This window comes from Trichoderma asperellum, chromosome 2 (assembly GCF_020647865.1).
Source record: "Trichoderma asperellum chromosome 2, complete sequence".
Classification (NCBI taxonomy): domain Eukaryota; kingdom Fungi; phylum Ascomycota; class Sordariomycetes; order Hypocreales; family Hypocreaceae; genus Trichoderma; species Trichoderma asperellum.
Window position 1 is genome coordinate 6,784,623 of NC_089416.1, and position 22,890 is coordinate 6,807,512.

At 47.4% G+C, this 22,890-nt stretch overlaps 9 protein-coding genes across 10 annotated transcripts; 3 read left to right on the forward strand and 6 right to left on the reverse strand.

Moving 5' to 3' along the window:
• Positions 1-586: 586 nt before the first annotated feature.
• TrAFT101_004542 (uncharacterized protein) lies at positions 587-2,757 on the reverse strand. The gene has a single exon (XM_024910448.2). It carries the CDS (start codon positions 2,712-2,714, stop codon positions 855-857), a length of 1,860 nt encoding a protein of 619 aa, XP_024765648.2. The 5' UTR covers positions 2,715-2,757; the 3' UTR covers positions 587-854.
• A 308-nt stretch (positions 2,758-3,065) lies between these two features.
• TrAFT101_004543 (uncharacterized protein) lies at positions 3,066-3,850 on the reverse strand. Its single transcript, XM_066127207.1, has one exon. The coding sequence runs from the start codon at positions 3,565-3,567 to the stop codon at positions 3,202-3,204; it is 366 nt and encodes a 121-aa protein (XP_065983316.1). The 5' UTR covers positions 3,568-3,850; the 3' UTR covers positions 3,066-3,201.
• A 2,981-nt stretch (positions 3,851-6,831) lies between these two features.
• On the forward strand, positions 6,832-9,583 carry TrAFT101_004544 (uncharacterized protein). Its single transcript, XM_024909210.2, has 6 exons — positions 6,832-7,573; positions 7,653-7,732; positions 7,807-8,084; positions 8,192-8,856; positions 8,939-9,043; positions 9,136-9,583. The coding sequence occupies exons 1-6, from the start codon at positions 7,343-7,345 to the stop codon at positions 9,424-9,426; spliced, it is 1,650 nt and encodes a 549-aa protein (XP_024765647.1). The 5' UTR covers positions 6,832-7,342; the 3' UTR covers positions 9,427-9,583.
• Positions 9,584-9,669: 86 nt separating this feature from the next.
• On the reverse strand, positions 9,670-11,387 carry TrAFT101_004545 (uncharacterized protein; the record flags this gene model as incomplete). Its single annotated transcript, XM_024899036.2, has 2 exons — positions 9,670-10,837; positions 10,897-11,387. 2 exons carry the CDS (start codon positions 11,385-11,387, stop codon positions 9,679-9,681), a joined length of 1,650 nt encoding a protein of 549 aa, XP_024765646.2. The 3' UTR covers positions 9,670-9,678.
• Positions 11,388-11,804: 417 nt separating this feature from the next.
• On the reverse strand, positions 11,805-15,024 carry TrAFT101_004547 (uncharacterized protein). Of its 2 annotated transcripts, XM_024902935.2 has the most exons (5): positions 14,031-15,024; positions 13,895-13,973; positions 13,767-13,826; positions 13,043-13,704; positions 11,805-12,988 (listed from the first exon to the last, which is right to left on the reverse strand). In XM_024902935.2, exons 1-5 carry the CDS (start codon positions 14,115-14,117, stop codon positions 12,428-12,430), a joined length of 1,449 nt encoding a protein of 482 aa, XP_024765645.1. In that variant the 5' UTR covers positions 14,118-15,024; the 3' UTR covers positions 11,805-12,427. The 2 variants fall into 2 exon arrangements, with proteins under 2 accessions (XP_024765645.1, XP_065983317.1); XM_066127208.1 differs by having other exon boundaries at positions 13,895-15,024.
• Positions 15,025-17,574: 2,550 nt separating this feature from the next.
• TrAFT101_004548 (uncharacterized protein) lies at positions 17,575-18,471 on the forward strand. The gene is made up of 2 exons (XM_024904774.2): positions 17,575-17,960; positions 18,034-18,471. Exons 1-2 carry the CDS (start codon positions 17,623-17,625, stop codon positions 18,254-18,256), a joined length of 561 nt encoding a protein of 186 aa, XP_024765644.1. The 5' UTR covers positions 17,575-17,622; the 3' UTR covers positions 18,257-18,471.
• Positions 18,472-18,703: 232 nt separating this feature from the next.
• TrAFT101_004549 (uncharacterized protein) lies at positions 18,704-19,536 on the reverse strand. Its single transcript, XM_024901622.2, has one exon. The coding sequence runs from the start codon at positions 19,430-19,432 to the stop codon at positions 18,878-18,880; it is 555 nt and encodes a 184-aa protein (XP_024765643.1). The 5' UTR covers positions 19,433-19,536; the 3' UTR covers positions 18,704-18,877.
• A 232-nt stretch (positions 19,537-19,768) lies between these two features.
• On the forward strand, positions 19,769-21,243 carry TrAFT101_004550 (uncharacterized protein). The gene is made up of 4 exons (XM_024898983.2): positions 19,769-19,980; positions 20,056-20,227; positions 20,297-20,837; positions 20,889-21,243. Exons 3-4 carry the CDS (start codon positions 20,363-20,365, stop codon positions 21,086-21,088), a joined length of 675 nt encoding a protein of 224 aa, XP_024765642.1. The 5' UTR covers positions 19,769-19,980; positions 20,056-20,227; positions 20,297-20,362; the 3' UTR covers positions 21,089-21,243.
• A 44-nt stretch (positions 21,244-21,287) lies between these two features.
• TrAFT101_004551 (uncharacterized protein) lies at positions 21,288-21,719 on the reverse strand (the record flags this gene model as incomplete). Its single annotated transcript, XM_066127209.1, has 1 exon — positions 21,288-21,719. One exon carries the CDS (start codon positions 21,717-21,719, stop codon positions 21,288-21,290), a length of 432 nt encoding a protein of 143 aa, XP_065983318.1.
• Positions 21,720-22,890: the final 1,171 nt, after the last annotated feature.

Here is a 22,890-nt window from a genome sequence, read left to right on the forward strand (position 1 = left end):
GTCTTGGTGGCGGGCCGCCAATCGGGAGTGCAAGATCGGGTTCGGAGGTTCGGTCGGCACGTGCGGGATCTGCCAGAGACGGCGAGTTAGCATCGATCTGAGACGTGCAATTCTGTGTCTTGCCGCTCTCCCTGCTTAATGTTTCTCGTACCTTGCAGACTCGACGGGCGTATATCCAAGGGTTAGGAGAGCAAAGGGCGGGCGGGGAAGAAATCCGGACTATGTACGAATCGCCAGCCGCCAGAGCCTCCACCGACAGCCCCTTTCGCCAGCTAATCGATTAATTAGTCCCTGGACGCATTACGCGCCGCCAGCCGCCTACCCTGGACTTTTTTGTGGTGAAAGGGAGAATGGAAAAGCAGAAGAGCATACATATAGATTTGAGGTATTGACCAACAAGTGCAGATCCAGGTTGCTATGATTCTTGGGGTAAATAATGTCACCATTTTTTCTTACTCTTGAAAACCGCAATAATTGAGCGTTGACGACATCTCCAGTTCCATTATAGCAACCCTCCAAAGTAACTGGTGCCATCTACATACTTTTGCTGAGAGATCTGCTTTGCGATCGCTGTTCCTTGCATAGCGTCCTATAGAGAGGTTCAGAAGTACTAAAGTGGCATTGAAGAGTAGGTCTAGATGCTGCATAGATGCTATACAGCGCTATCTTGCACATACATATATGCTAACTAGTATCTACTATTATTGTACTCTATCACTGTACAATCGAGCATATACCTTTCTATCAAACGCCAATGTCCGATCCAATCGTCAAGTTGCCATATCCTGTTTTCTACAAATCGGCTGCAATGCCTGAAAAATCATTACCACTTCCCATTTCGCCCCAGCACATCATTACAGCTCGTCCACTTCTGCCTTCACCATATCCCAGCATTTCCGCATCCCCGTTCCCATCGACTCAAAAGCATCAAGGTCGACGACCCATTGCTTGGGCCGTTCCTCGTCATCCTCTTTTACCATGGCAACTTCGCCTACAGTAAAAAGATGGACGTGCATTGTCAGCTTGATGTGCGTAAACTGCCAATCTATGCTGCCCAATTCGCCCTTGTATGACATCTTTGGCGGTTTACCAGCTTTAATGCCATGTAATAGTTTTGACGCGTATTCGAGAGATAGCTGCTCTCGCTTCTTTTTATCCGTCTTTGCTGGGGCCTCGAGTAGTTTGCTGGGGAATTCCCATAGCCCAGCCAATAGGCCTTTTAGTGGTCGCCGCTGGATAAGATACTGGCCGTCACCGCGGCGGATGGCACAGACAAGCGTTTCTTCCATGCGGGCAGCCTTTTTGACGGCCTTGACAGGAAACCTGCGGGCGTATTTCGTGATTGCTTCCATGGTCTCTTTGGCAGGGGTTGGAACCGTTGTTGACGGAGAAAGAGAAGGGGATGATGAGCTACTGATGGTTTTCTTCGTGAATGCGAAAGCTGTTAACGTGGCCTGCCTGTTTTGCTTCGCATCGGGTTTCTTGGCCTTGCCACGCTTCTTGTCCTGTGCCGAGTCGTCATCGCTGTCTTTGACGCCACCCTCAAACGGTTCACACAAAGTGCAGGCATCTTCGATATCTGGTATCCCGGGAGAAGTTTCCTTCGACTTCTTGGCCTGAAGTTCGCCTTCTTTGTAAACACGGCAAGTGGATGTAATGGGACACTGAGAGCAGTTCGGATTGGGCGTGCAGACCGTGCTGCCCAGCTCCATAAGCGCTTGGCCCCATTGCCCTGGCCTGTCGTTGGGCTCAGAGTTTATAGAACCATCGTCGCCGTCCAGCTCTGATGTGGCCTTGACCAGAGCATCTGCTGCAGCCCAAATGGTATCTATGACAGCCTTGTCCGTTTTCACGTTCCCATGTATGCCCAATTGCCGGCTCAGCACCCTGAAAACGTTGCCATCAACCATAGCGCTCGGGTTGCCAAAGACAATGCATGAGATCGCGCCTGCGGTATACGCCCCAACTCCCGGCATCTTCGCTTCGAGCTCCTTTGCGGATGATGGTAAAAGACCTTTCATGTCTGGGTCGCCAACTGCAAGCTTTGCTGCTTCATGGATTCTCGTCGCTCGGCTGTAATATCCTAGCCCACTCCACATAGCAAGCACATCTTCAGATTTGGCCGCCGCGAGGTCGTGTATCGTTGGCCATTTGGCCATCCAGCGAGTCCAGTAGTCGATGACGGTGGCCACGCGAGTCTGCTGAAGCATGATTTCGCTGATCCACACTTCGTAGGCTCGTTTCTCGAGCGTCGTTCGAAGCTCTACGGGGTCCGATATCGTTTTCGGATTGACCCACGCTTTTCTCCATGGCATAGATCGTGATTCGCTGACAGATTGAAACCACGAAAGCAAGGCTTTACGACCCTGGGATCCGACATCTTTATCTAAGAGCAGGGGCCTGTGGTATATGATGGAGTGCTGGCGAGAAGGCGGCAAACATGGTTCTCTTGACGTTTCTGTGGAATCTTGGGCAAAAAGTATTTTACGCAAAGTCTCGTCCAATTTAACTGAACGTGAAGCAGAAGCCGTCTTTCGCCTCTTAGTGCTGCTCTCTGGAGGGCTGAGCTCAGCTTCAATCTCAAAGTCAGAATCGCCACTTAGCGACGCGGCATCTTGAAGCTTTTTTGCTCTCGAGTTTCCCCTGTTGGACAAGTTTATTTTGCTCTTTGAAGCTGCTCTAGCTGGTGGCCTTTGACGCTTTGCTGCAGGCATGGCTCAACCCAGATAGCTGCTACTAACGGATGCTCTGTAATGGGTTGATGTAAGTCCGGTTGAAGTACATGCAAGCTTTGGTCGCCTCTTTGCTGGGATGAAGCGCGTCTGGCACATGCGATCGCGACGCGCACGGACCACTTCAATTACTGCAGTCGAAAGAACACTTAACAGCGTGCGTGTTGGATATACATACGTGTATTTTCACATCTCTCATCCATTGGGAGCTCCATTGATGCTTCTCTATCATGAATTCTTTTCAATGATAGATTCTCGAAAGAGCCATATTTTAAGAAATTCCTAAATGTAGGGTGCAGAGCCAACACCATAGGTGGACTTCTCCTGAAGTGCTCACACATACTACGAATTATTTTGCCAAAATATGCAGATAGGTAGAGTTTAGTCACTTTCTAAGACATTTAATACAATGTAAAAGCTATGTACAGGCGTGATATTATCCATCCGTGGCATTGTACATCTCAACTTCTCAGAGTCCGAGCATCGTGGCCGCAATAGACACTGCTGCCGGTACGGCCTGCACATACAGGATTCTCTTGCTGGCCGTCGCCGCGCCATACACGCCGGCAACGCCTACACATCCCAAAAAGAACAGTCTGATTTGCTCTCCAAAAGTTTCCACCGGGTGTACAAGCCCCCAGAACAGCCCTGCGGCAAGAAAGCCGTTGTAGAGGCCCTGGTTGGCCGCCAGCACTTTGGTCTTTGTGGCGAAATCGGGGGCTAGCTTGAAGGCTTTGTGGCCGCGGGGGGTGTCCCACAGGAACATCTCCAGGGCGAGGATGTAGACGTGGATGGCGCCTACGGCGCCGGTGGCTAGTTTAGAGAAGAGAGCCATTGTCCTTTTTCTTCGTTCTTGTCGTATTTGATTCCCGAGTTTCTATGTTCTTGAAGCGAACTCCGCAGACGGGCTCAAAGCAACGGTGCTGGTCCCCCAATTATCGGTTGGCCGAGAAGACTTCAGCCGAGAGAAAGTGGCTTTCGGGGAACCTGGTCTCACAGGCGATTGGCTACTTTAGCCCGTGGCGTCGTACTTTGGATTAGCTGCGGAACGAATACTGGCAAACTTGGCTTGAGAGAGCGGAATCAAGATTTGGTAAACATTGGTAACGAAATCTTTTAATTGTGATGTACCACAGAGGCTCTTTAATATGCAATGGTAGTAAAGCCCTTTTCACGTAAAAAACTAGCTGCGTTGACTGCGCCTATCGGACTGAGCGATGGCTTACTACAAACGGACGTCCCTGTAACCCTCCAGACGCCAATACGGTGGGTCTGGCCTCACTCTTGGCGTCGGATTGGCTAGTTATTTATGTATGTACCGTAGCAATCTTGTAGAAAGACACGCTGTTGTCTGTAGGTGCCAGCAATGAAGCCTTTGTGCCGAGGCATGTCTCCGTAAGAGCAACTTACACTCGCAAAGATATATCCTCTTGATTACAACGTTATTGACTGAGCTAGCATTTGTACATTATTACTTCTCTATTTCCTATTGCCCTTATCCTACTCTTTGCTCACGAAGGATTACTATTAATTGCGATTACTCGTATTTTATACACTGTGCCGTCTCTACGTCGCCTTGGTAAACAAAACGAAGAGATTGCATGACACCGGCTTTGGAATTATTCCACTGATAGCACCTATGCGTTATAAATACTCTATGCTTCAGACATAGCGTTCAGTCAATTGCGGATAGCTCAATTGGATAGCAATTATTTAGTAAGAGGTATCTTCAGATCATAAAGGATTTGGCGGCCCTGACGATAGATCAATGCTGGCGGCGGAATCAAGAGCCCCAGATATCGCATCCTGTACAGGTACTTCGCAGGCTTTTAGATTCGAACTCTAGGCATAGTCTTGGTTTAGGACCATACTCTCGAATGCTTTCAAGATATCCGACTGGCAAGTCGGTGTGCTACTCGAAGCAGTAGACATCAGAGTGGTTTGATCGTTCAGAATCGGCCCTTGACTTGATGGAATATGTTGAGCTGAGGCTTCATCGCACTTTACTCAAAAATGTTCACCGCTTTCCCCTTTGGAGCCTGTTTGTAGACGTTCATCTCATCAGAGGCTGGTAGTAAACGGTAAGAGAAGTGCTATCATTTCAACCGAGCGTGAATGAAAATCGGCGCTGGAGAAGTTGCTATATGTCGAAACGGCTGGAAAGATTGCCGAACTTGCGTGGCCGGTATGCGTTAAATCAACATATTCCCACTTTACCCCCTCGTAATTCCAGCTGAATGAAGTTCACGTTGCAGCAAGGAGCTATCCGATGCCAGTTTTGGGAGAGTCATCCGTACATCCGACCAGAATAGACACTTCCATCTCCCATCAGGCGCCACGATGGCATGTCAAGTCGCTTTGTTATCTAACGGCGGTCACTTGATTACAAGCCGTTGTTGGGGGTCCAGGCCACAAATATTGTCTTATACACGCCTTGTTGCTATGCTTTCTCGTAGTGAACCGAAGCTTTCAATAGCGTGTTTTTTAGGCTCTCGAGAGAGAAACAAGAGAGAGAATAGATGGAGAAATAAAGTTAAGCCGATGTTTCTCTTGTGTCCGTCGACTTGCTGAAGAGTCACCTTTCCATTCTATTATTAGGAGCTTGTCTCGTCGAAAGATGCGACCCATCCTGTGGGGGACTGGCCAACCCCAAGGTATGACCAAGCTGAGATCATGCGGGGAGGCAACTTCGTACAGAGACTCGAGATAGTAGGCGCATTAATATCACAAAGAGGAGACGAATTTTTGTAAAGGGCGCGACGGCAGTATACAACTAGGTACTGTGCTTGATAACATAACCATATGGAGCTTGAAGGTAACGTCCGAGGCACCTAGGTCCATCTCCATTGAGATGCATATCTTTCCCCAATATAGCTTCTAGTTTGACAGCTCTACGGAGTACGGATAAAGATGCCGGATCTCGCCCTGTTGGCCCGAGGAGGGCCCCCTCCCATCCTCGAAGCTCTAAGAGGAGGCTGCGTACCGGCATCCGTGGGGGTCGAGCTCAAAGCCAAGGCGTGCCGTGATGGAACGTTTTGATCTGGGCCCTTTGGTCATCGCCGACGATTAATACACGGAAAATGCAGTGCCAAGAGACACCTCGCAACGTTGGGGTGGTGCATGGGGGGTCTGGTTGGTGGGGTTTTATCAACATCGCTGGCCTAGGAGAAGAAATGGACGCAGGCTGATAGCCTGGTAAAGAGCATCCGGCTTTGTTTGGAGCTGGTTGCCTTACTGTACTTGATATCTCGAAAAGTTACAAAGCCATGCTTGCAGATAACAAATGATGGGCGCGTGAGCAATGCGGGCCAGGGATTAGTGAGTAACCGGATAAAGGTCAGGACTCCAGAATGAGGATGCCGGAGCAACTTGAAGACGGCTAGCCAATAGCAGTGCATGAATCGAACAAGAATGTCCATATCCATGTCCCTGTTTATGCAGTGAGCCGCACCTCGTTGCTCGCTCGTCCTTGCTGCTGCATTGCTACTACGGAATGATAGACGTATACGAGCACGGAGGGAGAGACTGCGTGTACGTACTGATTATGAGTGTACCTAAGCCCTGAACTATGATGTGGCAGCCACTTGTGCAAGCCCTTCCATTAATAGATAGTGCTATAAGCAGATATTTGAGGCACAGGTTTACTGCTATTTCTTCGTACGGCGCACTTGCAATTAGACTTGGTGTATTACCAACGTTGTGGGGGTCAATAGGGCCAAGAAGCCAGCCTCAGCACCAACATAGACAAGGTCCAAACATGCACATGTACCTCTTCTTGACGGCTGCCGGTGCCTGAGATGATCGTGGCTGAGTGAGCACATCTCAGCTCGCTTTCGCCTTGATGATCAAACGACATTTGAGCCTCATCTCACCGATGATGCGATCTGTTCATGCACTCGTCTGTCTCATTGCCACTTGTTGAAGTCGCCCCCGCATGGCGGATGAAGTCTCGTCTCGTGAATAGCCGGCAAAGTCTCACCGTCGCGACGCAAGCCCACCAGCGGGCTGCTCATCTGCGACAACTAACCAGAAATGGTGCTTTGCACGCACGTATCGACAGCAGGTTTTACCCCATCACTCCGCGAATCCAGAGTCTTGCCGCCGCTAGCCTTAGGCCCAGCTCAATGGTTCGAGTGCTTATTGCTCCCTGGCGTTCGGTGGGGGAACGAAGGATGGGGGAGAACTGCGGAGACTGAGAGGTGTGGCGCTCTGGTCTCGTCTTTCGAGGGCTGGGACTTTGCGCGCAGGGAGATAGGCCGTTGCTGCGCTTTTGAGCCAAAGTGGATGATGGATTGCAACCTCCATCTTGCTTCGTTGCATACCCCTGGTCAGAACTCGGCTTGCCTCGTGGCTCGTCGTGGAGCATGGGGAAGTCATAGTTGCAGTCCGGTCTGCTGCCCTTCACTTGACTGCGCGAAACCATAAAGTGATCTTGACCCGCTGCCAATCTTGCGTACCTCCTTTGCATTCATCAGCCTGGTCACTCTCCCTGTTCCTTACCGACCTCTGTGCTCTTCTGTCGAATCGAGTACCTAGTAACGCCATCTCTGTACCAATTCTGCAACGGATACTATCTACAAGGGCCGAGGAGCGACAGCGCGATTACAGCAATGACGGAGAAGGACGAGTCACGACCTGAGCCGGTCGTCGACCATGGCTCGCTTAACGGCGATGCCTTTGATAAATCTGCCCTTGGAAATGTTACCGAAGTCCAGGGCAATACGCATTTCCATGAGACAGTCACTGCGGCGCCGCTGGATCCATGGTCAAAGACGAGCATTCAGCTGTATTTGATCCTCATGGTGGCAGCATTTAACGCGACGGCATCTGGTTTCGACTCTGTACGTAAAATCCATCCCCGTGACCGTGATAATACATCCGGGAGGTGAGGTATGACGGCTAACAATGCTTCACACATAGGCCATCTTTGGCTCTATCAATGCTATGACACAGTATCAGAACTACTTCCACCACACAGAGCTTGGTTCATCCACCGGCATGTAAGTTGCTCCCTTCCTCAAAAAGGCCACTCTAATGGCATACCCTGGCTCACATGTGTTCTCTTCTTTGGTAGCATCTTTATGATTTACACTATCGGTAACATGATCGGCTCTCTCTTCACTGGCCCTATTTGCGACCACTTCGGACGTCGTGCTGGTATGATGACTGGTGCTGTCTTCATCATGGTCGGTGCCATCGTACAAACCGCTTCTAAGACGGACGCCTACCTTTTGGGAGGTCGTTTTGTCCTTGGATTCGGTGTCTCTATTGGAACCTCGTCTGCTCCCACTTATGCCCTCGAGTTGGCTCCTCCTCAGTGGCGAGCCCGTGTCGTTGGCTACTACAATACCTGTACGTGGGCCTTTCTTTCTTTCTTGCCTAATGCGGGCAACCAAACTTGTTCTAGTAAAACGGTTGGAAATTTTGAAAATCGCTGACATAGGAGTGATTCTTAACAGTCTTCTACACTGGTTCCATTCTCGCTACCGGAGTTACATATGCCTCTGCCAAGAATAACAGCACCCTCGCCTTCCGCCTTCCCATGGCCCTCCAAATCATCCCCCCTTTCGTCATCTTCATCGGCTCAATCTTTATCCCCGAATCCCCTCGATGGCTCACTATGTGGGGTAAGAAAGAAAAAGCTGCTGAAATTCTGGCCAAGTATCACGGCGGTGGCGATACTAACCACCCGATGGTCCGACTTGAGTTGCAGGAATTTGAGGCCTCAATTGAACTACAAAAGTCTTCTAATGTGTGGAACTACTGGGCTCTAATCAAAGACCACAACTCTCGTTGGCGATTCACCATGATGGCCTTCATGTCCTTCTTCGCTCAGCTTTCAGGAAACTCGGTTTTGACGTACTATCTTCCTTCCATGTATAAGCTTCTGGGTATCATTTCTGTTGATCGCAGACTGCTGCTTACTTTTGCCAACTCCATCGTCTCTGCCACTGGTGCCGTTGCTGGCTCTGCTACCAATGATAAGATTGGTCGCCGTACCAAGCTCTGGGTCGGCAGTCTTGTCCTTGCTGGGCTATTCGCCGCAGTCACTGGATTCTCTAGCAAATTCGAGCATGGCTCTGCGGGTGTCAGCAAGGCTTATTCGAATGCTGGTGTTGCTATGGTAAGTGATGACTCTTCTGAATACGACATGCACAAAATCGAAGCGCTATGGCGGTAGATGCTAACGAGATCTGCTTCCGTAGATTTTCCTTTTCGGTTGCGCCTATTCATTTGTTTATACTCCTCTAACCGCTACGTATTGTGCGGAAGTTCTGGCCACCCCTACTCGTGCCAAGGGTATGGGAGTTGTAAGTTGAACCATCTTACACTATCTTGTTATAATCTGAGTAATGCCTTCTACCGAGGATTTAAGAATGCTGACTTTGAGTGCTTCTCATAGCATGTAATTTTCTCAAACTCCGCAAATCTTTACAACACCTATGTTACTGCTATCGCTCTCGATTCTATTGACTGGCGTTACTATCTCATCTTTGTTGGCCTCAATCTCGTTTATGCCTTCTGCTGGTTCTTCTTTGGCGTTGAAACTCGTGGCCGTACTTTGGAAGAGCTGGATGAAGTCTTCAACGCTAAGTGGCCGCCACGCGCTGCTTTGAAGAAGCAGGTCATGGTCAGGCAGCAGGACGGCCACCTCGCAGGCCTCCATGACGATGAGCTTGTTCGAGAAGTTTGAGTGGATACTGTCAAAGATGGTGGTGTTTGGGCACTGTTATATTAGGGTGCGAAAATGGTTTTTATATGCTGGCTAGTCGAAGCGAGCAGGGAATATGTTTATTCTTACGATATTAATATACGAGTAATGATATGCAGAACATTTAGCTGCTACAGCCAATCATAATAATGATGTTCATTCTGTCTGGAGCGTGAAAATGCGGTTTGAGCTACCTACTAGGAATACACCATGAACCGTGTATAATTGCGTTTATCATTGGTTCATCTCATCTTGTAAAATGCTGTACATATTTCCATGGCCTGAGAGATAGCCCGCCAACCCACTGTCGTGCTCATCACTCCCTTGCACCTTGTCTAGAGTAATCATATTTTCGATTGCCCACGCCACCCTCTCTGCCGCAATTTTTGCCCCTCCAATGTTTGGTGCCGCAGGACCAAGTTGAAGAGCCCCCAGTCTTCCAGCTAGAAAGAGGGGTACTCCGTCTTTCCACATGAGATCCTCGTTAATGCATGGGAACCCGCCATGGCCGTGGATAGGATACTTTTGCAGCATAGTTTGGAGATACGGTAAGCAGGTAAAGTCCGTCTGGATACCAGTAGCGAAATATATGTAATCGAATAAGGGCAGCCCTGCGATGGGAGGCTCTGTCTTGATACTCCAGAATTGAGAGCCATCCACTTCTTTCATCTCCGCATCTACAAGCGTCGTATGAGTATGAAGCTCGAGATTGCCAGATGCGATGCATTTTTTCACTTTCTTGTAGAAAAGAGGCGTAAGACTGCCACCGCCGCGTGCCTCCTTGATGATTTCAAGGCGCTCAAGATCCGTGTCAGCGGACCAGAACCGCGCATGCTCGGCGTTTTTGTATTTGCCCATCCATGAGAGGTCGACGTCAAAATGCTTGACGCGCAGAGGACCACGCATAAGGTGCCATATTTTGGTTACTCCTTTTCGGAGAGCAAGTACCGCGAGCTGCGCAGAAGTAAGGCCGCCACCAACAATGAGAATGTTAGTAGATCTACCTGCGTCGATGCGTGACTGAACAAGCGGATCCGGAAATTCTTTGATAAGCATACTGTGGCATGCCTGAGGAAGCCCACTGCTGGGTGAGGGAGAAGCCGAAGGGAGGAATGGAATCTTTGGAGGATTGGCCGGCCCGACTGCGAGGACAACCGTTTTCGCATAATATTGACGAACTGCATCCGTAGTGATGGTGAAGAGCTTTACACCATCTGCCGAAAGACCTTTTACCTCGCCAAAGTCAATATCTTTCAGGGTCTCCTTGCGAATGAGCTTCTCTCCAAGATTATATCGGTCGGCCACTTGCTGGCAGTGATCGCGAAAGAGTGACTGTGATGGCGTATAATAGTCGTTTCGCTCTCTAAGGTTAATATCGATTCTCGCTTCCTGCCTATGAATTCTTTCGTCAGACTCTTGTATATGAAGAATGGCCAACCAAAGTCCACATACTTTCCGCCGCATGCTCGGTTTTTGGCTTTCTTTTTGCTCGCGTGCTTGCTGACCTCTTTTCCTACGCAATTACGGATCTCAACAAGCTCATCCTCGCGTTGATGAGCATACGCATGAGCTAGAAGAGCATCGCGATCGAGGGGATCTACATGCCAAAGCATTGGGCTGCGTAGATGCGAAATGTCATATGCTTTGAAGAGACGATTCCAACGGCCGAGCCACTTGTTGTCCGTGGCGTCCAATACGAGCATCTTGTATTCAGGCCGGCAAGTTGTGGAGCGACGGGCTTGAGACACCTTACCGCTTCTTACATGTTTGAGGGTAATGTGATTGCCATATTTCCCGATCCAATGGTAACGGCGATGTTCTTCGTCTGTGAAAAGAGCGGCTGGGGTATGCTCGCGGAGTCGTGAAGCCGTAGAAAGGCCACAAGGACCAGCGCCGACGATAATGACATCGTACACTTCCTCTTCTTTTTCCATCATACTCATTGGTCTGACCTTGGTGTTATGTTGCTATATAGGGCATACAATAGTTGTCATATAATGAGGGAAACAGTTGGAGACTGCTGAAGTTAAGAATGGATGCTGTACCGTTACAAGAAAGAAACTAGAATCTGTTTGTCTATTGTGTCCGCATTCTACGTCCTCTGGAAATACAGCTGAGGACCTTGATGGTGAGCATGCCATATCTTTATCATCTGCGATTTAAATCACGTTTACACAATCCAGTAACTATTTCCAAATGTGGCACTGTCAAGCTGTGTTGGCGAACCTTGATGGCCTGGCGGAGCAAGACATCAAGGTTGTTTATCACCGCATATGGAGGCTGGTCGAAATTTCAGTCACTAATAAAGATCAAGTTCATAGAGTTCAATACGATTGTCATTTCTTTGATGTGTTATCTATCGATTTATCCTTATTAGCAATTCAATAAGACCGAGAGTTGCCCTAGTTTTGTACTAAGCTGTTGTGATGTTCCACACGCAGCGTGTAGTCACACTCTAGTTACCTACTAAATTGATTCAATTTATGTACAAATACAGTTATTCTCATCATTAATAGCTAGCACTTGACTTCCTTTGTTTAACTCTTTTTCTTTGCTTCTTTTGCTTCGTTTTTCCGTCTTCTGTCATATGATCTAAACGTTAAAGCCAAAGCGCTCCATTTTAACGACTCCATTATCTTTGACGCTATTCCCCACATAAACCGCGAAAATTTCACGTTCGCCTTTCGTAACCAATATCTATCAAGGTTATGCTCCTGAGACCCCATCAAGCGGATTCAAAGCAATTTGGCGCAGTGGAAGCGCGCCGGGCTCATAACCCGGAGGTCGCACGATCGAAACGTGCAATTGCTATTCCTCTTGATTTTTTTGCTCCTTTTATCATATCTTCAAATATTTGGATAATAACCATGCTTAGAGCATACAAACACCCAACTTCTTCCTTCCTTTTTTTCTCCCCATATCGTTGACTCATACATCCTCGCAAAGCGGCTATTTTAAATTTGTGTGGAATTTTCAATGGGATTTACCGCCATTTTTTCCATGTGGAGGAGCAATAGAAACCCGTTGCTACACATATCATTCCCAAGAAACAGCATAAGTGCAGCCACTCTTGATTCGTGCTGAAGTGGAAAATACTTCCACAGGCAGGGCCAAAGAAAAGGCCCAAAGCCCACGCTGTGCTTAGGCCGCTTAGCATCATCCCTGGAGTTAGCATCCTCAACTTCCAGCTTATTTCTACGCCACTGGACCGGATACGTGCCCTCAGGACCTCAGCTCTCTGTGCGGCAGCTGAGATGGCCGTGGTTTGCGTCGTTGTGCCGAGGGAGATACAGAGACCAACAAGCCCTATGTTTAAGACAAAGAGAGTCTGAGTTGTTGGATCATCGCCTGTAAGGCAACCTAGTGTGACCATGAAGATACCACACGCAAGCGATGCCAGAGAGCTAAACCATCGCGGACCGTTCAAAGTTGTATATTTGCCGACCAATGGACCGCCTACCATGGGGAAAAGGAGAGCAAACATGACGCCCCCGCCAGCAGATGAAGTCCAGCCAAAATGGCGAAGGACGTATATCGGAATTGTCTGTAGAGACGTGTTAATATAATATTGGGTGAGGAAATTTGATAGTAGACTCACGGCTTCCAATGCTGATCGAACGATACACGCAACAGCTGCTCCAATGACACTAGAGAGCCAATTCCATCCTAGACTGCACAACTCAGACACAGCATCATATCCATCTTCACAGTCGCCAGTCTTATAAAATGCCGTGCGGTTATCTTCCTCGCCGCACTCTACATCCGTTGGTAAAGTGCGGCTTATTGTCCCATGAGATACCGCGGCCGAAGCTTCTAGCAGAGATTCTGTTTCAGAAACGCCTTTCACAGCATCCACTGGGGTGCGCTGCTGAGTCGTCAAATCTTTCTCCTTGACTAATAATCGGAGCACAATGTCGGCTGCAATCACTACCTCTACTACACCGAAGACAGCCCAGTGTCCTAGCTTTTCGTATAGATAGCCTCCCAGTAGAGGTCCGATCAGCTCCCCGATCGTAGCACCCAAAGTTGTGTAACCCATGCACACTCCCAGATTAGCCTCGCCTACTTGTGATACTAGAAAAGCAATACCAGACACCCATACAAGAGCTTCTGAGGCTCCTTGCAAAGCACGGGCGAAAATGATGAGGTATGGATCTGTGGCAAGGAAGAATAGAAGTGTAGCAATAAGCATGACACCAATGCCAGCGAGAAAGGGGCGACTTTTTGAGACGCTTCCGTCGGCGATATACCCAGCAATCCCTAACAAAGTACAGATTAGCGTCTTGAGAGGTTGCGTCTTGACGAGATATTGGCCAACTCACAGTTCGTAATAAGTAATGCCATCCCGAAGGACTCAAGGGAGAGCGCAGCCCAATTGTCAACTTGGATTGATTGTCACGTCAGCCAACTGAGAATTCACTGCTAGGTTTGGGGTGTGGATTATATCAACCTTCTTCTGGCCGAGTTTTCAGTCGTCCTGTGAAGAGCTCAGGTAAGAAGGGTATAACTAAATCATATACCAATCCGTCCTATGATTTGGTTACCACCCCGATTGTTCTTTGAACTCGAAACCGACTCATCTTTACTGTAAATACTGCAAACGCGACCGCAAATGTCACTAAGCCTTCTGAAGAGCACCATGGCGACGTCGCTGCTTCCGATTGACGACCCATCACATGCAAGTACTTGAATAGGGATTGGAGTTGTGAAAGGAACAGACAATTAGGACTTCACAGCAGCGTAGGCTGATGAGAGGATCACTTTCATAGGTTGCGAAGGGGGATTGCTATATTAATAACAAAGATCTAGGCCACGAAAATAAGAGGCAGGATCAAGGGCAATGGAAGGTTGGGTGGGCGATATAGTCGATTTTGGAAGGGAGGCCGCCCCGGATACAAGATGCCGAACAGGTAGTTATCCACATATCGGCGGGCCAAGTTTGTCTTAAGAGAATAAATGATCCATTGCAGGTACGACAGGACGACAGGGGCTCTTTGTTAACATCAATGTATGGCGTCGTATTCCGAGGTCTTTGGAGAGCTAGAGAGAGAATAGGCCAGGAGACGAGGTGGCAGGATGCCCAGGAAGCTAACGAGATAGATGGCTCACCATCCTCTGCATGTATGTCTCACAATAATAAAATGAGCAAACATGATAAGCGCGATAAAGACCCGCCTCTTTGCATTGCTCCGCTGCAGGGAGAGAACGGGCTGTGTGGCATCTCTTCGCCTCATTCTTCGTACTACACATCAAATTAGCACAGGTAACAATCGCCGGCGAGAAGGTAACCAGCTGCAAGCCCTGCGGAGTTTTGAGCATGAATAAGTGGGAGCTGATGGACGAAAACCCTGGATGAAAATCCGATTCTGTGGCACCGACTGCGGAAGCAGGCATTACACTGCTCATTAATCTCCACCACTAAATCGATGAATGCGAGATGTTTGTAGTTAAACGCCGGAGCTTATATAGAACAGGAAGATGCACGCGCAAGCTGCAGCACATCATGGATCCCCGCGGCTGATGGCGAGCTAGCTTTGCTCCGCAGGTGCAGTCTAGACAAAGAGAGCCGCCCACCCGCAAGCGAGACTGTTGCGCTTTTGAGTTGGTGATACAAGCTGCCCTGCAGAGTGGACATAGTTGGCGTTTTCATCTTGAAGCTGAATGGGGGTACCACAACGCTTCAATATTAATTGGGGTGTCCATAGATTTGAGTTGCATTGTGAGATCCTCTTAGCCTTTCCCTTCTCAGAGGGTCGCACAATGGACTTAGCAGCTCCCTGTCGCTGTTGAGAAGCAATAGTGCAGCAGCATACATACATATTCTCAGTGGCGTACCCTTCTGTTGGATTAGCCTGGTTGTTCTTTATATAACACAACACGACAATCCCCGCTATCAGCTATTGAGATCCCCTGGTTATCAATATTCCCTATGCCTGCTCCGTATATATGAGGATTCAAGAATTATCCACCTGCAAGATGCGATTATTTTGCCCTAAAATGTACATGAGGCGGCGTGGCGAGTAATGGGCTACATCCCAAGCGTTCCCATGCGCCCACAACCCCGCGTTGGATTCAATCATTTTGATGGAGCTGGTTGTTCTATGTGACCCAAGAGGAGCATTAACCATTAGCTACTAGCTGCTGTACATGGCCATGGGGGCAAAATTCCCTCAATCGCGGGAGGAGAACAAAGACTATTACTATTACGACTAGGTACGGGAGTAGTCATATAGGCTGATGAGGGGATCGGAAGGCCCGCGAATGACCTGCTCGGAATGCTTCACGTTACAACGTAGAGGGCCAATGACTGGATTAAGTAACAAGGCTGGAACTTTTATTTTTAGCATTTGCACGCAATGATGGGGAAAATAAGTATTAATGCACGTATTTATGTATAAGCATATAGGGGGCGTTCGTATATGCGCTGGCGGTTGATGCTCCATGGCGAACGCTTTGACATGGCATATTGAGCGCAGAGAGCCTTGAGCCGATGTTGTCGCATGGCCCGCGATTCATAATCACCACAGCTTTTCGAAGATGGTTGAAGATTCTTTTTCTTTTGTTTCTATTTTCTTTTTCACAGTACGTTAAAGTTGTCTAATACATTTCTGCTACATCTGCGTCTACGCTTTTTTAGAGGTACATTTGGGTCAACGTGCCACCTGTGGCTGGCTCACAGGGCATATATGTACAGCATTTGAGATTGGAGATAAATTAGCGCGCGTGAAGCGAGATCAACTTCAGTCTTCTTCTCTCCATCATTATAGCTACGAGCCCTATATGCGTCTATTATTCCTCTCAACAGTAAGTACTATTATTATAAACTGACTACCCATTTCGAAACTGCCAATGTTATCATTTTCGTCGCCTTACAACTATAACGGCTTTGCACTAGTTCTGGAAAGTGCATATTATTACAAGGAACTGTGATCTTGACTTACCCATGACCTACGGAAGGTGTAGCAATTGTAGTACATAAACTTCGATCGTAACAATTTAAATCTATAATGTTCCAGCTAGCCCGTGTGATCCTTGAAAGAGACGACACAAAGTCTAAAATGGATACTCAATAGAGCGCTTCTTTATAGAGAACATCGCCTTCCCTTACTTTATAGGAAATAAGTATGATGAGTATAGAATTGGTGGCTTGCCGAACAGCACACCATGGCATGTGGGGCCTGGAGAGCGAATAAATATCACGATGATAAATAAATGATATAGAGTTTAGTTGTATTATTATGCTCTTCTACCCTCGTAACAGAAGCAGAGATGCAAACCTATAAGTACATAGGCTAATAGTGAAAACAGGAGGAAATGCACCCTAGAGAGCGTAGGACTTTGGTCGGAATCTCACGTTCGGACTGGATGAGCACAGAATGCCGCCTTCGCCCTCCACGGGGATATATATTGATACGGAAGCGTAAATATTCCGTAGCCAGCGAAGGTCTTCAGTGGCTGTTGTCTAGCAGATGTCTGATATCTCATCCACTATTTGGCAGTGACCACGTATTTAAGAGCAATGGGCTCTAAATTGAAAGCACATAGTCAGTTGACCTGTCGGATATACTAATAGAAAGCTTAGCCTAGTGCTTAATCGCAACAAAGTATGGCTATTGGCGACCTACTCGGCGTTTATTTTGCTCTTTGCTTATAACCCACTGAAATTAAATTTTTACGCTTATCGCTAAATAGGAAGCTTAAACCTCCATTAAAAAATGACGGCCAAGTTATTCGCGCTTTTGATGCCTCTTTCCGGCCGCACCGCCACCATGGACAAGACAACGCCTTGCCGTTCTAGTGACTTGACCCGCTCCAGAACTATCCAATATGAGGGGTAGGGAGCCCTTGGTGAGAGTTTGGCCCCATTTGGGATGCAGAAGGCCTCTAGAAGGAGCTCTTGGCGCAGTGTTAGGATGACCTATTTCAGGCAGGTCGGTGGGCATAAATGGGACATTTGTGAACTTGTCGTCTCGGCATATGCTCTTCAACAGGTAGAAACTAGCTAATTCAGTCCCTTACGTTGGAGGATAGTATTGGCATTACAAATTGTATGGAAATGGAATTGTGTATAAAGGAAGCCATCGCTCGCTCTTGTAATTGAGATGGAATCGTCTATCCATAGCACGCAACTTTATAATCTAAGTGATTTTTATAAGACAGAAGCAACATCATTTCGCCATGAAGCTGACATCCGTCATTGTTAGCCTTGTGCCTGTCGCTTTGGCATTGCCAGCCTCTGATGGCACCTTAGGACGACGACAAACCAGTCTCTCGACCATCACAGATCAGCTGCTATTTAGTACAACGCTCCCTGACTTTATTACTCACCGTAATGCCAAAAACCCCCCTACACTTGACTGGTCATCTGATGGCTGCACCGACTCACCGGATAATCCGTTTGGGTTCCCCTTTGTCCCTGCTTGTAACCGACACGATTTCGGGTACCAGAATTATCGACTCCAGAATCGGTTCACGGATAGCGGTAAGCTTAAAATCGACAATAACTTCAAATCTGAGTGAGTGAAGCCAGACATCCTATGCGCCTATGGTTAGAATGGAGTTGAAGTACTGAGCGTGTGCTATTATTAGCCTCTACTACCAATGTCAATCATCGAGTGTACAGTCAGTTTGTAAAGCTCTTGCGGATGTTTATTATGCTGCAGTGAGAGCATTTGGAGGTGGCGACGCCTCGCCCGGGAAGAGAGAAGAATCACAAGAGGACCTGATTAAAGAGTATGAGGAAAAATTGGACATTTACAACCAGGCGGTCAAGGATGCTCAAGCCAAGGGGTTGCTTCCAATCTTAGACTAATGCAGTACGATATTGAAAAAAATAAAAAGAGTAAAATTATTGCGACCAATGGTATTGAATGTAATATATGTTGGACTTGGACATACAGCGCCTTTAAATGCCAACATTCGATGGTGGTATTTGATGAAGGTAGGAAGTGGAAACAATCCTAACTTCACCAAGATTGACGATGGGCAATTACTTACGCGTGTATTTTATATCATTCTACGTTGATCGATAAACTTGTTAATCCTTTCACAGAAATGATTTCGCGGCCAAGAAGTGAAACCTAGTCATATGTAGCGCGAAGTAAACATGAAAAGTCGCAGCATAGTCATTAAGCGATCATACTTGGGAGAAATGCAAGGCGCTCATATTAAAATGTGGGTGATCGGGCATAACTATGTATAAGACAACACATAGCTGCTATGAATGATGCCTTTTGCTTGTTTATAAATAGTATGCTATGACACTTCTTGTTTTTAAATGATAGCCTTAGTAATATATATACATTTGAATAGGTATATGGCTTGCGTCGATGTCGAAGCTGGGACCGCCAGAGTATTCATCTGCATCTATAATAATCTCATGAAAGATGCGGTAATGTATCAAGGGCTTAAGTGACAAAGAGCCTAAATAGCATCACTCAAGCAGCTCACCTTGGCTGCCCTCGGTCCCATCTCTTGGCCCTATATACATAATGTCATGAAGAATCTGTATCCATCCTTGCTCCTCTTTCCTCCACCAGTACTGCACTTTGATTAGGCGCCCCTCATTTCCCTCTTCGCCCTCTTCATCCCACAAGTCGACTCTCATGCCTACCCACCCCTCAGCTTTTGCTTTTTGCCTGATATCGTCTGCTGTTCCAAACCCAGTTGGCTTAACTTGCTCATCGGTGCCGAACTCGAATTCGTCTTCCTGTAGGGCCCGGATCGTATAATAACTCCTTTTCGACTCCTTTTCGACTGCTTTAGCAGTCGATGACGAGGTGCTAAGGCTTTTACGTGCCGACTCGTAGAGATATCGCACAATAGTCTCTCTATCTCGAGCTGCAAATGATGGCTGTGGGCGGCATATCTGGAAACAGGTAGAAGAAAAGTAGTTGCCTTTCAAGCTTATGTCGCTAGTATGACGATAGGCGGCATAAAGCTGCTTGAGATGATTGGTGGCATCTGACGAAGGGCGTTCTAGTGTCATTTTCTTTTAGAGATAGCTATTCATAGACTCCACTAAAGGATTTAGAGATGGAGGCCTTATAATTAATTTATAGGTCACGAAGCTAATCGATGCTGTGGCTGCCTAATGAACATCTTGTGAAATCGAATGGCTACATTGAGGTGACAAGCTATATGACTCATAGATACGCGACCCAAAAGGAAATGGAAACGAAAGAGAAAGAGAAAAGAGGGGTAACAAGAGAGCATTAAATGATTAGTAGCTTCAGAGATTTACCAACTCAAAAAGCGCCTATAGCGCGCTAGAGGCTTGTTATAAAAACACATTTGAGCCTAAGGATCTTTTAGTAGCCGCTGAGGATCTCATGAAGTAATACTAACCTTTAGCTTGCATAACCGAGCGAGCATTCCAATTCTACTATGTAGCAAGGTGTAAGCGCTATTGGAATTTTTACCTGGACATGATGCTAATATAAAGCGTTTCCCCTCGTCTCTGGTTGACTAAGAGACCACCGGACTTACCGCCCGCAGTTATTATAGGCCTGGGGAAGATGGCTTGGTAATGAATTGGTAGGATAAAAACCAGAATACTGTCATACATGTATTGTTAGGGAGAATATTGACGGCTTATACATCTCGGCTTAGTACTGGGACTCGATGTTATCAGATCTTCCGCAAATACCATACTGCGGAATATTTCCGAGGACGTCAACTGGCACATATTGTGGGCCGCGCTTCTGGATTGGATTGCAGATCTCCGAGAGCCCCCATATAAACGGGTGTCATGGCTGGTTTAGTCCGACTATATATAGACACTGTAGGTTCGCCATTCGCCATATGTATGGTCTCAATGAGAGAACGGAACCCTAAAGGCCTACGAATCCAGTCTGCTATATCAGGACAGTTATAAGAACCTCCACATAAAATTCCGCCCTGGCCTTATCTTCCAGACATGTCCGCTCCAGCCCCAAATCCTGTTGTGGCGCCTGACCATGTCCTTGCGCTACTCAATCGTCTACATCAAGAGTCACTTACACAAGAAGCCGCCCTTCCATCGACTTATTTGGGATCTAATGACTTTGATGACCTGATGCGAGACAAATTCATTGCCTTGGATCAAGATAAATGTCAGTTTGTCTACCAACTTGCGAGAGCCACCGGCGCTCGTAATATTGTCGAGATTGGCACCAGCTTCGGGGTCTCTACTATCTACCTCGCCTTAGCAGTGGGGAGTAATCTCGAGCATCTAGGTGGTGAAGGTAAGGTTATTGCCACGGAAAAGGAGCATACGAAGGCTGAGAGGGCTCGCCAATACTGGCAAGAAGCTGGAAACGATCTTGTGGCGCGCCATATCGACTTGAGAGAAGGGGATCTCCTTGAAACATTGACAAATAATATCCCGCAGATTGATCTCGTTCTCCTTGATAGTAAGTTAGCACTTGTGAATACTATAAGTTTACATAACTAAACTCATTTAGTCTGGGCTCCTGTTGCCCTTCCTGCATTGAAGCTACTGGAGCCAAACTTACGGTCTGGAGGTGTTGTTATTATTGACAACTCGATTGGCTCTGTCGCCAGATATAAAGAATTATTGGATCATTTGAGGTCTCCGGAACAACGCTACACGAATCTGACACTTCCTTATTCTAAAGGCTTAGAAATGTCCGTTAAACTGTGATGGGGGCTCGAATATCAAAGAGCGCTAGTTTGATGTAGCTAAGCTATTTTCATACGAAACATTTCACTCAAAGAGCTTCCACCCGTTCTTTTTCTAATGAAAAGGCACGTTCAAATTTAGTATTTTCCACCCAGCTCATTAACTTCAATATCGCCTAGGGTCGTTAAAGCAAATTCTTGACTCATTTGCATAAGATCTGCTAGGCATTCAGGTGACTGGCACCACCATGGGAGCGTAGGCTCAGTATTGTCGTCTTCCCCCCCGGCTCCAATCGGCCTTGCGTTCTAAGGTTGTTCGCGCATAATAGCAAGGGCGTTGCCGTTTTAGAGATTGGGGTATGCGTAAAACTTTCACCTGCTGTGAGGGCTGCTACGTGCTGCTGGCTCGATCCTGAAGCTAACCCATGTCCAATCTTGAACAATGTTAGCCACTGATTATTGTCTGCAGGAGTCTGATTCAATGGGTCATCATCCCCGAAGAGAATAAGCCGCGCCTGGCGACGAAGGATATCGCAATTGATGGTAGCGCCGCTTGCTCGTGAGGCAGCCATAAAGTCACCAATGTGGGCTGTAAGTAGCTCAAACACGTTTGGAGGGTTCTGAGCGCCTGGACATGTGAGAATCTTCTTCATGACGCCCTTTGAGGCGCTAAAAGGCTCTAGATCCAAAGACTCAACGCCAATAAGATAGTCGGTATTGCGCTTTGGACAAGCACCGCAATGGAAGGCTCAAAGCCTCGATCCCCTTTCCAGTCTTTCATAGATTTTCCTCTGCTAAAGTGGTCGGCTAGATGATCATTGCAGTCCGTCCAAAGAGAAAAATTCTCTCCGCAAAAACCGCAGCGTGATTCCACTTTAGAAATTTTCGAACTCCAAGCATTCATAGATAGTATCATTTTATCGACGCCGTGCGCAAGACGCAAGCGTTGATGCAAATGGTCTTTTCTGTGGAAAACTCTTAATAAGGTAGGTTTCGCTATACAGTCAGATATACGATGAGATTGAAGGTGTTCGTCGGACGGGTCGCGTTCATCACGGAGAGAGCATTTTGGCGAGGGGTCTCCAAAACCCCATCTTTTCGGTCCGGTGGGAAGGCATGTCCATTGTTCAAGAGCTAAATGGAGCGCCCCCTTGTGCCTCGTTCAGTCATATCTTGTTTTGAAGGTATCTGTACAGGAAGTACATTGACAAATGCGGGAGCTTTTATCCTCGGCTGCCCTGTTGCCCACGTTATGCCGCGATCCTGAGCCTTCAGTTTTAGATTGTTGATGATCTGCAATATTGGGGCTCTCAGAGCAGGAAGAACAGCAGCTTGAGGGCCATGAAGCAATAGAATTTCGCGAATTATCGGTGCTAGTTTGAAAATTTGCAGATATGTCGCTTTGAGAACGCGATTTGGTCAAGGCGCCTCCATACAATGCCGAAGGAAGAGCATCTAGCGTAGCAGACTGTTCTGCTCTTGGCAACGAAAGGCTTAAGTGACTTTCATGGCTGCCTTGTTTTTCGTATGACCGTCCTTCACTTCTCCTCCTTGCATTCACAAACCATTGTGATACTTGGCGAACGCTTAGTCCAGATTTACGACTAAGCTCTTGCTTTTCCTTAGCGCTCGGATACGGCTAGGCAGAGTTGAAACTATACCACTGCTTCAGCACGTGCGTGGAGTTTCACGGATGTCTTTTTGTTGGCTTTGCCAGATTTTCCCATAGCTCATTCTGTGATCTATCCATAGCGGATATGTTATATTGCGTAATTGTCGCTAGTATCAATCTTGTTCCAGATCTTTAGTTAAAGTACGTAGGAC